We start from the raw sequence: 12,440 nt of genomic DNA, 5'->3' as shown, positions 1-12,440 counted from the left end.
CATCGGCATACGTGGTGAGGATTGTGTTAGGATGGGTTGGAATGTCAGCTGTGAAAACTGTATAAAGAATAGGACCAAGGATACTACCCTGAGGTACTAAGACAAAAGTAAAACGGTAAAAGCTTATTATTTCTCAATTGTAAAACAATATATTTGCATATATTTTAAAAAGAGTTTATGTTTATTTATATCTAAAATACAACATTAAATAATTGAAAAAAATATTTCGAAAAATGTTTACTATGAGGTGTATCATGACGAATCATAGTGAACTATGTGACTGACTTTTTGTGAAATGTGAGTTTGATGTGTCAAAGCATTGTATATCATGGCAACTGTCAGCCGTATAAAGAGCTTTATTAATTTCCCAACCATTGAGGAGATAGCGCCAGTTTAGCAGATAGTCCAATATGCTTTTGATCTCCAGTGGGCAATACAGGCTCCTTAGTCCACTCTGTCCTTTGTTAAAGACCCCTCACACATGGGAATATCAGTTCGTCGGCAGTTGGTGCGCAACAAAAGTTCTCATTTTTCCCTGTGAGAGGAGAACCTCGAACAAAGACGGTCACTTATCCCATTACACAGTACCCGGCTTTTTTATCTTTTGTTAAACTGTTGTATTCTAGATAGGAACAAAGTTGATAAGTGTTTTTCACATAGACATTTTGTACCCAATTTTTTTATTAATTTAAATTTTGTTTTTATTGATGAAAAGAAGATAAAAAAATTCATAAAAATTTTTAGACGTTAATAAACTTCCAAGTTATATTAAATTATCATATTATAGTACAACGTTTCGGGACCACTGTCCCATATTCATGTACTCCAAACCTACAGCAATAATAAACCATCATAACAACAATTTTCATCCTAATGTTTGATATCCTTAAATTGTGAAAGGGTGAAATTGGAGGAGCAGAAATGAGAAAGAAAAATAGGAATGAATGAAAAATTTGTAATCGTTGTACCGGCCGGAATTTGTTTTTAAAGGAAACTGTAGGGGGGAAAAAATTGTGTATTATATCTTATTATTGTATCTCTTTTTTTTCTGATTATACCATGTATGTTTAATTTATATATGTCCGATTACGGATTGATAAGTATGCTGTGTGAGATAGCAACCTAATGTATTTAGGCAGCATAGATGAATAAAGTATTTCTCTCTCATATAATTATATTCACCTCATAAATTTAATTTCATATAGGAAATCATGTCACATCTTTACACTATTCTCACTTTTCTACCATTACTTATTTGTGCATCTTTACTTCTCCTTAGCACAGCCATTACTCTATATTTCTTGCTACCTCTTTGGAGGTATATTATATCCAGTGTGCTGTTTAGTTACCTCCCGGTTTTTTTTAAAGTTCTGCTTTGTATTTAACATAAAACTTAATGATTTTTTCCTAAACCCGTTTATTTCTTCTGATTTATATGTTTATATTTTGAGTCTATTTATAATGTCGGCGTAATGTATATTTAAGTGTTTAGTGTCAGTTTTGTTGTTTACTCTGTTTTGTATGTTTTTTGTTATATGTATGGCTTCCAGAAATCTTCTGCTTTTTTGTATTTTGTGCTGTATCTATTATTTTTGGGCTTTCAAAGTTGAATCCATGGTTCAATTTTATGCTGTGGTAGGCTTATTGTTGTAGGTTTGAAGTACATGAATATGGGACAGTGGTCCCAAAAACGTTGTACTATAATATGATAATTTAATATAAATTACATTCAATTGGAAGTATATCAACCTCAAAAAAATTTTATGAATTGACTTACCAGACTTCCTAAAGAGAAAATCCAGAAAGATAAAAAAATTAGTCATCTCTCATTGTCAATGTTAATAGATAATAGATAAACATAAAATATGGGGGAGAAATGATAATAATTATTATTCTATGATTATTATGACAATAGTTACATTTTTTACATTCACTTAATTGTGTACGAAATACACACAGGCCATTTTTCAATTTCAGGCGCTTTTTTAATATTGCTTGTTTTAACTATGTTAAACGGTTATGGCGGGGAAGGATTGTATTTTTTATTTTGTTACGGTCTCCCCTCTTGTGACATGTCGTACATCTAGCAACCTACTAGCTATAATTGTTTGTTTAAAAATTTAGATAAGTCACCCATGCTATCATGCCGTTTTCAATTTTAGGCGCTTTTTAAATATTGCTTGATTTAACTATCTTAAAGTTTCCTCTTCCCGTTTTAAGCTAATATTTCAAAAGTGTTATAGGGTCGTCGCTCTCCGGGGTTCTTAGCTGGACGGGTCCGGCGGGGAAGGATTGCCTTTTTTATTTTGTTATGATCTCCCCTTTTGTGAGATTGTGACATGTCGTACATCGGGACGCATTTTTCACATATCATCTTCTTTTCCCTTCCACCTGTTCGAGGTCATTATTCTCAAATCTCACCGTCGGATCTAAGACCAGAGCCGTGCCTCCGACTTTTGTTAATGCGACAATAGCGGCGTATCTTACGGATCCGTCGGTGTCAACCGCAATAAACCTCCTAGAAGCAGGAGAAGTCTTTTCTTTCGAGGAAAAATCTATTGATTTTGTAAATTTGTTTCTTTTGTTTTCATAACTAATTTTGCTAATTTTATTTTTGTCTAAAGACCTTTTATTTTTTGTTTTAATTATATTCATTGTTGTATTTTAACTCTTATGTTTATGTTTCCTATTGTTGGCATCCCTAAATAAATGTTTATATCCCAGACAGTTTGTTTTGTTCTTTAAAGCTTTTCTTCAAAAAGACGAAGTCGATTGAGGTGGCTTTGACTCAGGGTTTGTTTCACATCTTTACTATTCCACTCTTGGACAATAACAACAAAATAAAATAAATTATCGTGCATTAATACGTTTTATAATTTAAAAATCTATAGTAAAGTAAATAAAGTTATTTTATTTTGTAATGTAACGCTTCTATTCGCAGAGCCCTCCGAAGCTGCAAGAACTGTGCCAGATCGTGGTGCAACCTCTCATCGGCAAGGAAATGGATGTGAGTATGAATAGTTCCTATTCTTTCTCTTAATAAATATATTTTCATGATATGTATTATTACGTATTAAAAAAATAAATAAATTATAGCTATTCATTCTATATAATATTAAAAAATTACGTACGTTTTGGGGGTTGCATCAGAGAGAATAATATATAGAGATAGGATTTTTATGTGCTAAAAAATCTGAAATATGTACATAATTATGTGCTAATAAATTGTCAAATATTTAAAAAAATATGTATTAATAAATTATGTATTATTCAACAATATAAATTACTACTTAATTAGTAATTTTATAACTCAAAAAAAGTTACATAAATATGTATTTATTATATATTATATGAATAATATTTTAAAGAAATTATGTTAAAATATGTACAAAAAAATGTTCTTAGAGAAAACATAACTGTTCAATAACAAGATATTAATTAGTAATTGTAATTAAACTAGGAGAGTGAAACAAGACTAAGATGAGAAAGGACCATGGGAAGGGTGGAAACAGAAAAATGGATTGAGGAGTAAACTAACAAATTCTAGGAAAATGCTACAGGAATAAGGCCCTTGCTCTTTTTAATTGATTCTGATAAATTCTCGATATAATTCTGTGTGAAAATTTATTATTGCCACTGCTTTTAATTTGTGTTCAAAGATGAAGATATAGAATTTTTACGTACTATTTATGATAAATGATAAATTTCACCTTTATAAAGTGTCTTGCGTTCTCTTGAATTTTACGTTGTTGCTGCGAAAAATGTATTTACAATTGAACAAATAATTTAAGGAAATACATAATTCAGGAAAAAATATCTAAAAAATAACAAATATTGCAGAAAATATGTGATTTACAACAAAATATGTAAAAAAGGACAAATATTTAAAAATGTGTGAAATAAAAATGGCTTCTTTTGGCAAGAAATGTTTTGGAACATCGTTAGTTAGTAAGGAATCAAAGATATTATGGTCAGGTGATGTATGTGAAAACATAAAAATCCTATTCCTAATAATGTATCAAAAAATAAAAATAAATCTCTGCTACAACCCATGAAGGGTGAAGGGTTCAGTACTTTGTAAGTACTATTACTTCACCAACGGTTGTAGGAAGAGGTGATTTGGTCAGAATCACGTTCGAACACCAGATTTTTACCCAGGTAGGGCCGTCCATAGGCAGGTCTGTGCAACCTGTGAACTGTGGCCGGCGTTGTTCGAGTCCTGCTTGGAAGGTGGACTTTTTTCATTTCGTGATGGTCTCACGAAATAGAAAACCTGACCCCCGCCATAGTCACAATAGGTTGATCACCTCTGGATAACCCTCCCCCCCCCCTTCCCGTATGTCATAAATGACTAGGAAGAGATTCATTAAAATAATAAATAAAAGATTTTTACCCAATTAAGGATACCCACGTTATGAGGCTGGATGGACCCCAAAGGACTTCCGAATCTACAAGGTTGACTCACAGCTACAGGTAAACAGAAAATTATCTGCCACTACCCACTCCCACAAAATACAAATTTTAATTTGGAGATTAACTGGTGGGTACATTGGATATACATGACTACTGAAGTTCTCAGCGTGTATGTTTATTGAAGATCTTATATGTTTATCTCCTTGGACTTCATACTCTTTTCACTCCCTCTGCTTTCTTTTGGTGTCAAGCTACTCACTCATTGTGCTTTAATAGTCAAATATAAAAATAAATATTATATATATATAAAGAGGAGGCAGCGTGGTAACGCACCTGTCTACCAACCCAAAGGTTGTGAGTTTGAGTCCGGCCCTACCCGGGATTTTATGCATTTTTCAAGCATAAAATTATTTCAAAACTCACTAACAGCCTCCCCCCGGGCTTTTGTGAGGTCCGTTAGCCAATGAGTGGTACTCAAAAAATAGGTGTGGGAGTGACGAACTCATCCTATGAAAAAACCCACGTCAAGAATCGCACGATTTAATGGAAATAAATATATTTCCATAATACATCGCGCGAGGTCTTGGACCTCCACGGTCTACACAAAACTTTTTAGAGCTTCATCAGGGAATCCGTAAGAGTTGCGGTTTCAAATTGAACTCAACTGAAACAGCCTTGATAAAGTGGGACAAAACGTCGGAAAATAAATAGTTGCCAACTATTTTTGTTTCTCTTTTGACCGCAACCCTGATCATCTTCTCCATAGAATAAAAATAATTAATACATTTCTGAGCTCAGGTATGTTTCTGTCACTGTGGACTTTGTTCTCCTTGGGTCCAGTACCGCCACTAGTTAACTGGCTTACCTGGTTTTGGTGTTGATGAAAAAATATTAATTTTGATTTGTGTTCCTTTAATTACCTTCATTAAACTGCTGTAGTGATCGGACGCAAGGTCTAATACGGTGTTATAAATTAAGGTAGAGATTATTCGTAACTGTCCTCTTATACAAGTCAGCTCCCATCATGACTTTTGAATACATTAGTAAACATTCTATTATGTTAATTTATATTAAATTCCTGGGGAGCCAGAACCTAGACCTCAGACAATACTCAATCCGGACTGCAGTTGGCTAGGACTGTCAGTGGGGCCTAGAGCTATTTGCGACACAAGCAGACTGACTTGATGAGGTTGAAGACAGTGTTCTCTTTGTCGCACAAGTAATTAAGACCATTGTCCCGGCCTGTCTGTCTCTGTGGCTACATCATGCAATATCCATCTTCTAGAAACGTATTTATATTGTCTCTACGTCACAACTCAAGTAGCGACAAATATAAATTGTTTTTAATTACTTCAGTGTTATTGTTCTTTGTTCCAAATTCCATACCAATGAAACATTTTCTTCGAGTTTTATTTATTACTTTCCATTGACCTTTTATTAACAAAGATTATCCTCTAAGATGATAAAATATCTTACGTATGAGTTATTGGATCATTTTATATGCAATGTCAGTTTACAGAAACTATTACAACATTTAATAGACAAACTGTCTAAACTCCCAATCCATTGCAAAAGATCTACATGACTATAATAAGTCCTATCTGGACATAGGGAGTTGATCTTTGGGGCTCCACTAAACCAACAAATTCCTCCCGAATACCATCCTTACAGTCTAAAATACTCCATGCTTCTTAATTTGTCACAAATCAAGTCATCCATCAGAACCTCAATGTTCCATATGTTGCCGATACTGCCAGAGCCAATCCATACCAATCCGACCATAATAAACTACCCAACCACCCACACCCACTTGTTTCTAGCCTGACTCCTTCATATCTTGATAATCCTCCTAAGCCCCTGAAAAGAAGATGGCCTCGAGATCTTCTCCTCTAGAAATGTTATTGGAGTTCTACCAATGGGTAGATTCTCCACATGTTTGTATCATGTTATTTTATCACTAACAGCAAATTTGCTTGTTGTATATATTATTGTTTATATATACAGTTGTAAATAACAATAAATAAATTTTTAAAAAAAACTTTGTGACAGTTCCTTTAGTTTCTTCACTATTTGTCGTGAAATATGAGGACTTGCGTTTTTTAAGAGTATAGGTCCCTTCCGATTAACTAATGCAGGTTGTTTTTGTTGCACTGTGTCAACATCACTGCAGTAAGATGTGGATTTGATGGTTTCACTTTTAGGTAAAAAGGAGAAATGAATTATTCCTGCCATTATCCAGCACACAAAAACCAATAATTTTTATGGATTATTATTTTTTTTTATTTATCGATATTTATAACTGTACATTAAATACATCAAGTAAATATGAAATAATATAATAATGATATGGTATAAACATGTTGAGAAACTACCCATTAGTTCCACTCTAAAAACATTTTGACAATATAAGGTCTCGAGACCATTTTCTTTCCAGATGACTCGGAGGTTTGTCCGGAATGAAAGATGAAGGTTAGAAACTAGGGAGTTTGAGTGGTTAGGGAGTTTATAATGGAAGGGGTTATATCTGGTTCGGATTAGATTGGTTACATAGGGAACATTAAGGTCTTTATGTATGATTTTATTTGTGACAAAATAAGGAGGATTGAGGATTTTACGAAGGATTTTGGATTGTAAGGATTGGATACGAGAGGAATTCGAAGGTTAAGTGGAGTCCAAAGCTCAACTCTGTATGTCCATTTATATCTTATCATTGTCATGTAGATCAGTCTCTTGTAATGAATTGGTAGTTTAGACCGTTTTTCTAGTAAGTGCTGTAATAGCCGAAACAGTTTCCTGTTTTTTCAGCCTTGTGTGAGGATTCAAAGTTAGTCGTTTGTCCAGCTGTGGTCCAAGGTAGCGGGATCTGTAAGACAGGGGTAAGAGTAACATTATTAAAGTATGCTGTAGGGCAGTCGGCAGGCTTACGACGAAGGGTAAAGGTGATTTGATGGGATTTGTTGGAATTTATTTTATTCCTCCAATTACGACACCATTCTTCGAGAGCTGTGATATGGGATTGGAGAGTTTGGGAGTCAATCAAAGGATTAGGGCATACGTGGTGAGGATAGTATTAGGAATAGTTAGGATGTCATTAAATTTGGTTTTGTATCTCGGTCATTATTCTATATTTAACGACTGATATGACCGACGCCTGTTATTATATACAATCCACTTTTCATCACACACGATTATCTTTTTTTTGTTCGTTTTTATGCCGTTTTCTGAGAAAATAAGAAAAAAAAAATTACAAATAAACATTTAAAATTTATATTTATTTTTTATATTATAATTTATATTACATTAAGTTTTATATTACATAAGTTCGCTCAAGTTTATGACTTAATGAACATACAATTTTATCATTCTGGGAATGCTGTATAAAAAGGATGTAGACCCTTTGGTATTGTGCCGCAGTGGCGCTTTCTAGGAATGGTTTATAGGCATTAGCTATTCCACGAAGAGCAGAAGTGATAAATGTGTTCAGCTACAATTCGTTCGGAAGTTGTGGGCTGTAGATATTTTGTTTTACAGGACACATAAAACTCTATTCAAAGGAAAAATATTAAGGACTGGTATAAAATATAGGATGATAGAGTTATCAAATATTGGAAAGATCTTTAAAGTTGATTTTTGTTTAACCAGTGAAAAATTCGGATAAGTGCCAGGACAATCTCTGAAGACAGTTAATTAAGATTGAGTTCTGCAAAACTATTATTATTATTGAATTCCTTTCCAAAGGCTTTTGTATTTACCAGTTTATCAATTATATATCTTTATATTTGTAAATAATTGTTACCATTGAAAAAATATAATATAATAAGGGGTGGTATTGGAAAGGTACCTAACGGTAGCAGCGTGGATACGCGCCTGAATGCCATCCCAAAGGTTGCGAGTTCGTGTACCCGGCCCTAACCGGGATTTCTTCAAGCATATAATTATACAATACTCACTCACAGCCTCGAAATAGGAGTGGGAGTGACGAACCCACCCTATGGAAACCACTTCTTGAAACGCGTCCTTGTACAAGTCCATCGCGCGAGGCCTTTGTCCTCCACGGTCTACCGCGCCAATAATAATAATAATTGGATAATATAAGGTCATATAAACTATATCAAGGAATAAAGTATTCATTTGCATTTTAGTGCAATGCATAATATACATTATAAATATATATCTGGGAATAGCTGAATGGAAGGTAAATACCGTGGATCTTAGTCGTGGAGTTCCATTTCTGAAGGGCCCTCAGGGAGGGTGAGCGGGGGGGGGCCTGAACTCCCCGTTCCCAGTGTATGTCCCTCCGTCCTGCTCTGTCACCTTACTTCTATCTGCCCCCAACTTGTTTTTAGGGGCGTTGCTTTTCTGGAATCTTATTCCTCATTGGCTATTAGTTACTACGTCCACTAGGACCGTCTCCCTTTGGCCCTGAGAGGGGGTGGGAACCAAATGTATCTGTGATCTTTTCGGCCTTTACCTGGGTTAATGGTTTCTTCCCCTTCAACATCTTGTATCCCTTAACCAGCTAGGAAAACTGTCCCTGTGTTGACTGGTATCCTTTCCGGAAGGACAGGTATCGGCACAGATGTAATTCATACAAAGACTTTTATCATATCAGAATGGTTATTACATATCAATATATTAAACATTCCATTCATTTCTTATAGTTATAATTAAATTTCTTGTTTTAAATAAGGATCATTCTCAAATAAACTATCTTTTGTGTGTATTTTACGAGGGTCGATGGAAATCTTCAAAAGACACGGATAGGCTAGTACCTATCCGTGTGTGGGATTCATACCCACTAAAACCACCGCCCTACACCTGTTCATTCCTCTCCACTGGACCGCCGCTAGGCATTACATCATGGGGTGATTGGCTGAATGCCGCCTCATTGTTCTCTTCGCATGGTTTTCATGTAGTCCTCTCTTCCGCTCTTATCTTTAGGTCGACTTCACTGCGTTCCGATTCTGGTGTAATGCCGTCTCCACACACTCTCTCTAATTCGCTTCTTTCTTCGACCAAGCGAATGCAAGCAAAAATCACGTGCTCCGGTGCTTCTTCGATAACCAGACATGCGCAGGGCTTTCCGCCATATAATCCAATTTAAATCGGTATTGGCATGCTCTAAAGCATCCATGTTCAGTCAACTGTTCGAAGCATGGGTAGTACGGATTTGGCTATACCAAAACATGTACTGCGCAGGTTACGTACAGTTCGGGCAGTCAGAAGTGGTTGTTGGAACATACTTATAGGTTCATTTAGAAGTGTCACTGTAACAACTTATAGAGTAAGGCGAAAAATCAAAAATTTCTCAACAATTATGAACGGATATTTTCCAACTAAACTCAGTCTGGGGATTCCCTGTTAGTCCTTTTTCTAAACATTTTTGAAAATCTCTCTCTCTCCCCCTATCCCCCTCCCTCTCTCTCACTCTCTCTCTCTCTCTCTCTCACACACACTTTTTACTTGTATTCGCTTTGCGCCAGAAAGAAGTGAATTGGAGAGAGTGTGTGAGCTATATGCTACTCTCAGTCCAGCATTGGAACGCAGTGAAAAGATTCACCACAGTCGTTCTCAAGAGGTTGAGAGAGGAAGAGAGGGCTAGAAGACGTAACTAGCATGGAAACGTGAAAACCATGCGAAGAATGCGAGGCGGCACTCAGCCATTTCCCTCCATGAAGTAATGCCTAGCGGCGGTCCCGTGGAGAGGAATGAACAGGTGTAGGGCGGTGGTTTTAGTGGGTAAAAATCCCACAAACGGGTAGGTACGGGCCTATCCGTGTCTTTTGAATATTTCCACCGACCCTCGTAAAAAAAAAATCACCTAAGCCATATTTACTTCACCTATCTGTTCTACCTTTTACAGTAAACTCTTCACGATATTTATAATTAATTTCAATGATTAGTCTCCTACAATTTATTGGTCTAGATCTGTATTTCGAACTTTATCCCACCTGGTTGTATTTATTAGTAACTCCTTTATAGTCCACCTACATGTATACTTCCTTATGTTATTTCTTTTTTATATACTTTACAAACATAACAATAGTATTGAAATTTTTTATTTTAATATCCTGTCAATTCTATAATGTTTGTATCTTGTTTTTCCATTTAGCCTTGACGAAGCCCTGCAAAGTGGGACGAAACATTGGTTGGTTTGATTTATTAACATCTTTATCGCATCAATTAATGTCACTTGCTGTTATTGAATTTTTTTTTTAATTTTTTTTTATTTGTACATATATTTTTTAATATTAACTATTACTGTGATATCAGTTTATATATCCTAGTATAGATATAATTAGGAATGCTTCCATGACTGAACCTCAGTCAGTATGCATAGGCAAACTTCACCATCCTTGCCTTATAATATAAAAAAAATCAGAACATAAGAGTGGCAGGTTATTTGTGAATGATTCATAAACTAAATATTGTTATCTTATAAAAATTGTATATAATAATCAACAATGTTTCTGTTTGTGTTTTGCAGTATATCCAACTGAAAAACTTCGCGAAGGCAGCCTCCTTAGGTAAGTGATATTCTGGTCTGGGACTTTAGGAAATTGCCGAGGCTAAAAGAAACGAGCTGTTTCTGGAGGAGATAACTCATTTTAAAGCTGTTATCTTTCTCAACATTTCGCAGTTTTGAATTTTCCACTTTAGTAAATGATTACCAGTTTAAGTTTTATTATCAATAAAAAAGATCCCTTTGTTTGTGATTTTATGTTATTTTGCTAATGGTTAATTTCCCCCGCCTCTTGAAAGATGAGAGCAGTAATATTTTCAAATAAGAAATCTCGTATCTGCATTTAACATACGTTTTTTAAACTTTTTTAGATAATTTTTTAATCCAGATATCTCGCGGGTTTCATTGTGGGTACGATTTTGGAGGATATTACAGAAATTAATTATACATAAGAAGATGGTCAGGGTTGCGGTCAAAAGAGAAACGAAAATAGTTTACAACTATTTATTTTTCGACGTTTCGCCCCACTTTACAGGGCTTCATCAGGGCTAAAAAGATAAAAAAAAAAAAGAAAAGAAAAGAAAACTGAGAATAATAAGATACAATTAGGTAATTTAAGCTAGGATAAATATTATGTAAAATTAAAGTGATAAGAAATTACATATAAATAAAAAGAAGGAAGACATAAAATAGTATCAGTATAAAATAAACTTGAATAAACAATGATAAGAATAAAAATAAGTAACAATGGCAAGAGTAAAATTTTTTTTTAAAAAATACGTAAAATAAAAAAGAAGAAAGTAGTGATTAAATAAACGTCTTGAAATAATAATTATAAATTTAAAAAAATAATAATGATAATAAATGAGCAAAGATCAAGTCAGGACAACCTACCTGTTCAAAGCGAACGGGTGAACAGAAGGCGACAATGAAGCGGAAGCGTGGAGGAGTGGAGAGGAGGTGGCCAGCCGTTTAACGGCTATATTTCTATTTCAAATACGTTGCGTATACATACAGGAAGTAGTCATAAAGATATGACGAAAAATGAAAAATGATAAGAGAAACATACAGAAATATGATAATAATAATTTTTAATTTAGGAACTTAAACGTCGGAAAACAAATAGTTGTAAACTATTTTTGTTTCTCTTTTGACCGCAACCCTGACCATCTTCTTATATATAAATTTTTACGGTCAACTATATATACATATATACGAAATTAATTATAATTTCCTTGTAACCTGGTATCAATGGACTGTATTTGAATAAGTTTAAAATTAATTAAGTATGGTGAAAAAGTGAAAAAACAAAACAATATTCTTGAATGATTTATAAAAAAAAATTATTATATGTGACTAAGCCAAAGGGGTGTACGATATGGCTTAGTCAGGTCAGTGTTTGAATTAATTTTGATTATTTATTTGAATGGGATGCCATAGAATAATAGGGGTATTCATGATCTTTAGTTTAACATGTTAATGCGTGTTAAATGGAAAAACGTATGTTAAATCGAAAAAAATTGCCTTCTTTTACCGTGGTAAAACGAAATAACATTTAACATGG

At 34.3% G+C, this 12,440-nt stretch overlaps 1 protein-coding gene across 1 annotated transcript in view; it reads left to right on the top strand.

The window, feature by feature from the left end:
* The window catches only part of LOC106686173 (COMM domain-containing protein 4), a gene marked incomplete at both ends in the record, with an annotated part of 173,159 nt that overhangs the window by 153,715 nt on the left and 7,004 nt on the right, over positions 1–12,440 (top strand). Inside the window, 2 exon segments of the mRNA XM_067044817.1 lie at positions 2,942–3,007; positions 10,901–10,940. Coding sequence (XP_066900918.1) covers positions 2,942–3,007; positions 10,901–10,940 — 106 coding nt within the window.

This window comes from Halyomorpha halys, unplaced genomic scaffold (genome assembly GCF_000696795.3).
Source record: "Halyomorpha halys isolate HHAL.00 unplaced genomic scaffold, Hhal_1.1 Scaffold789.1, whole genome shotgun sequence".
NCBI classification, from domain to species: Eukaryota; Metazoa; Arthropoda; class Insecta; order Hemiptera; family Pentatomidae; genus Halyomorpha; species Halyomorpha halys.
The sequence above is the reverse complement of the archived record's forward strand: the minus strand, read 5'-3'. Positions and strand labels throughout refer to the sequence as shown.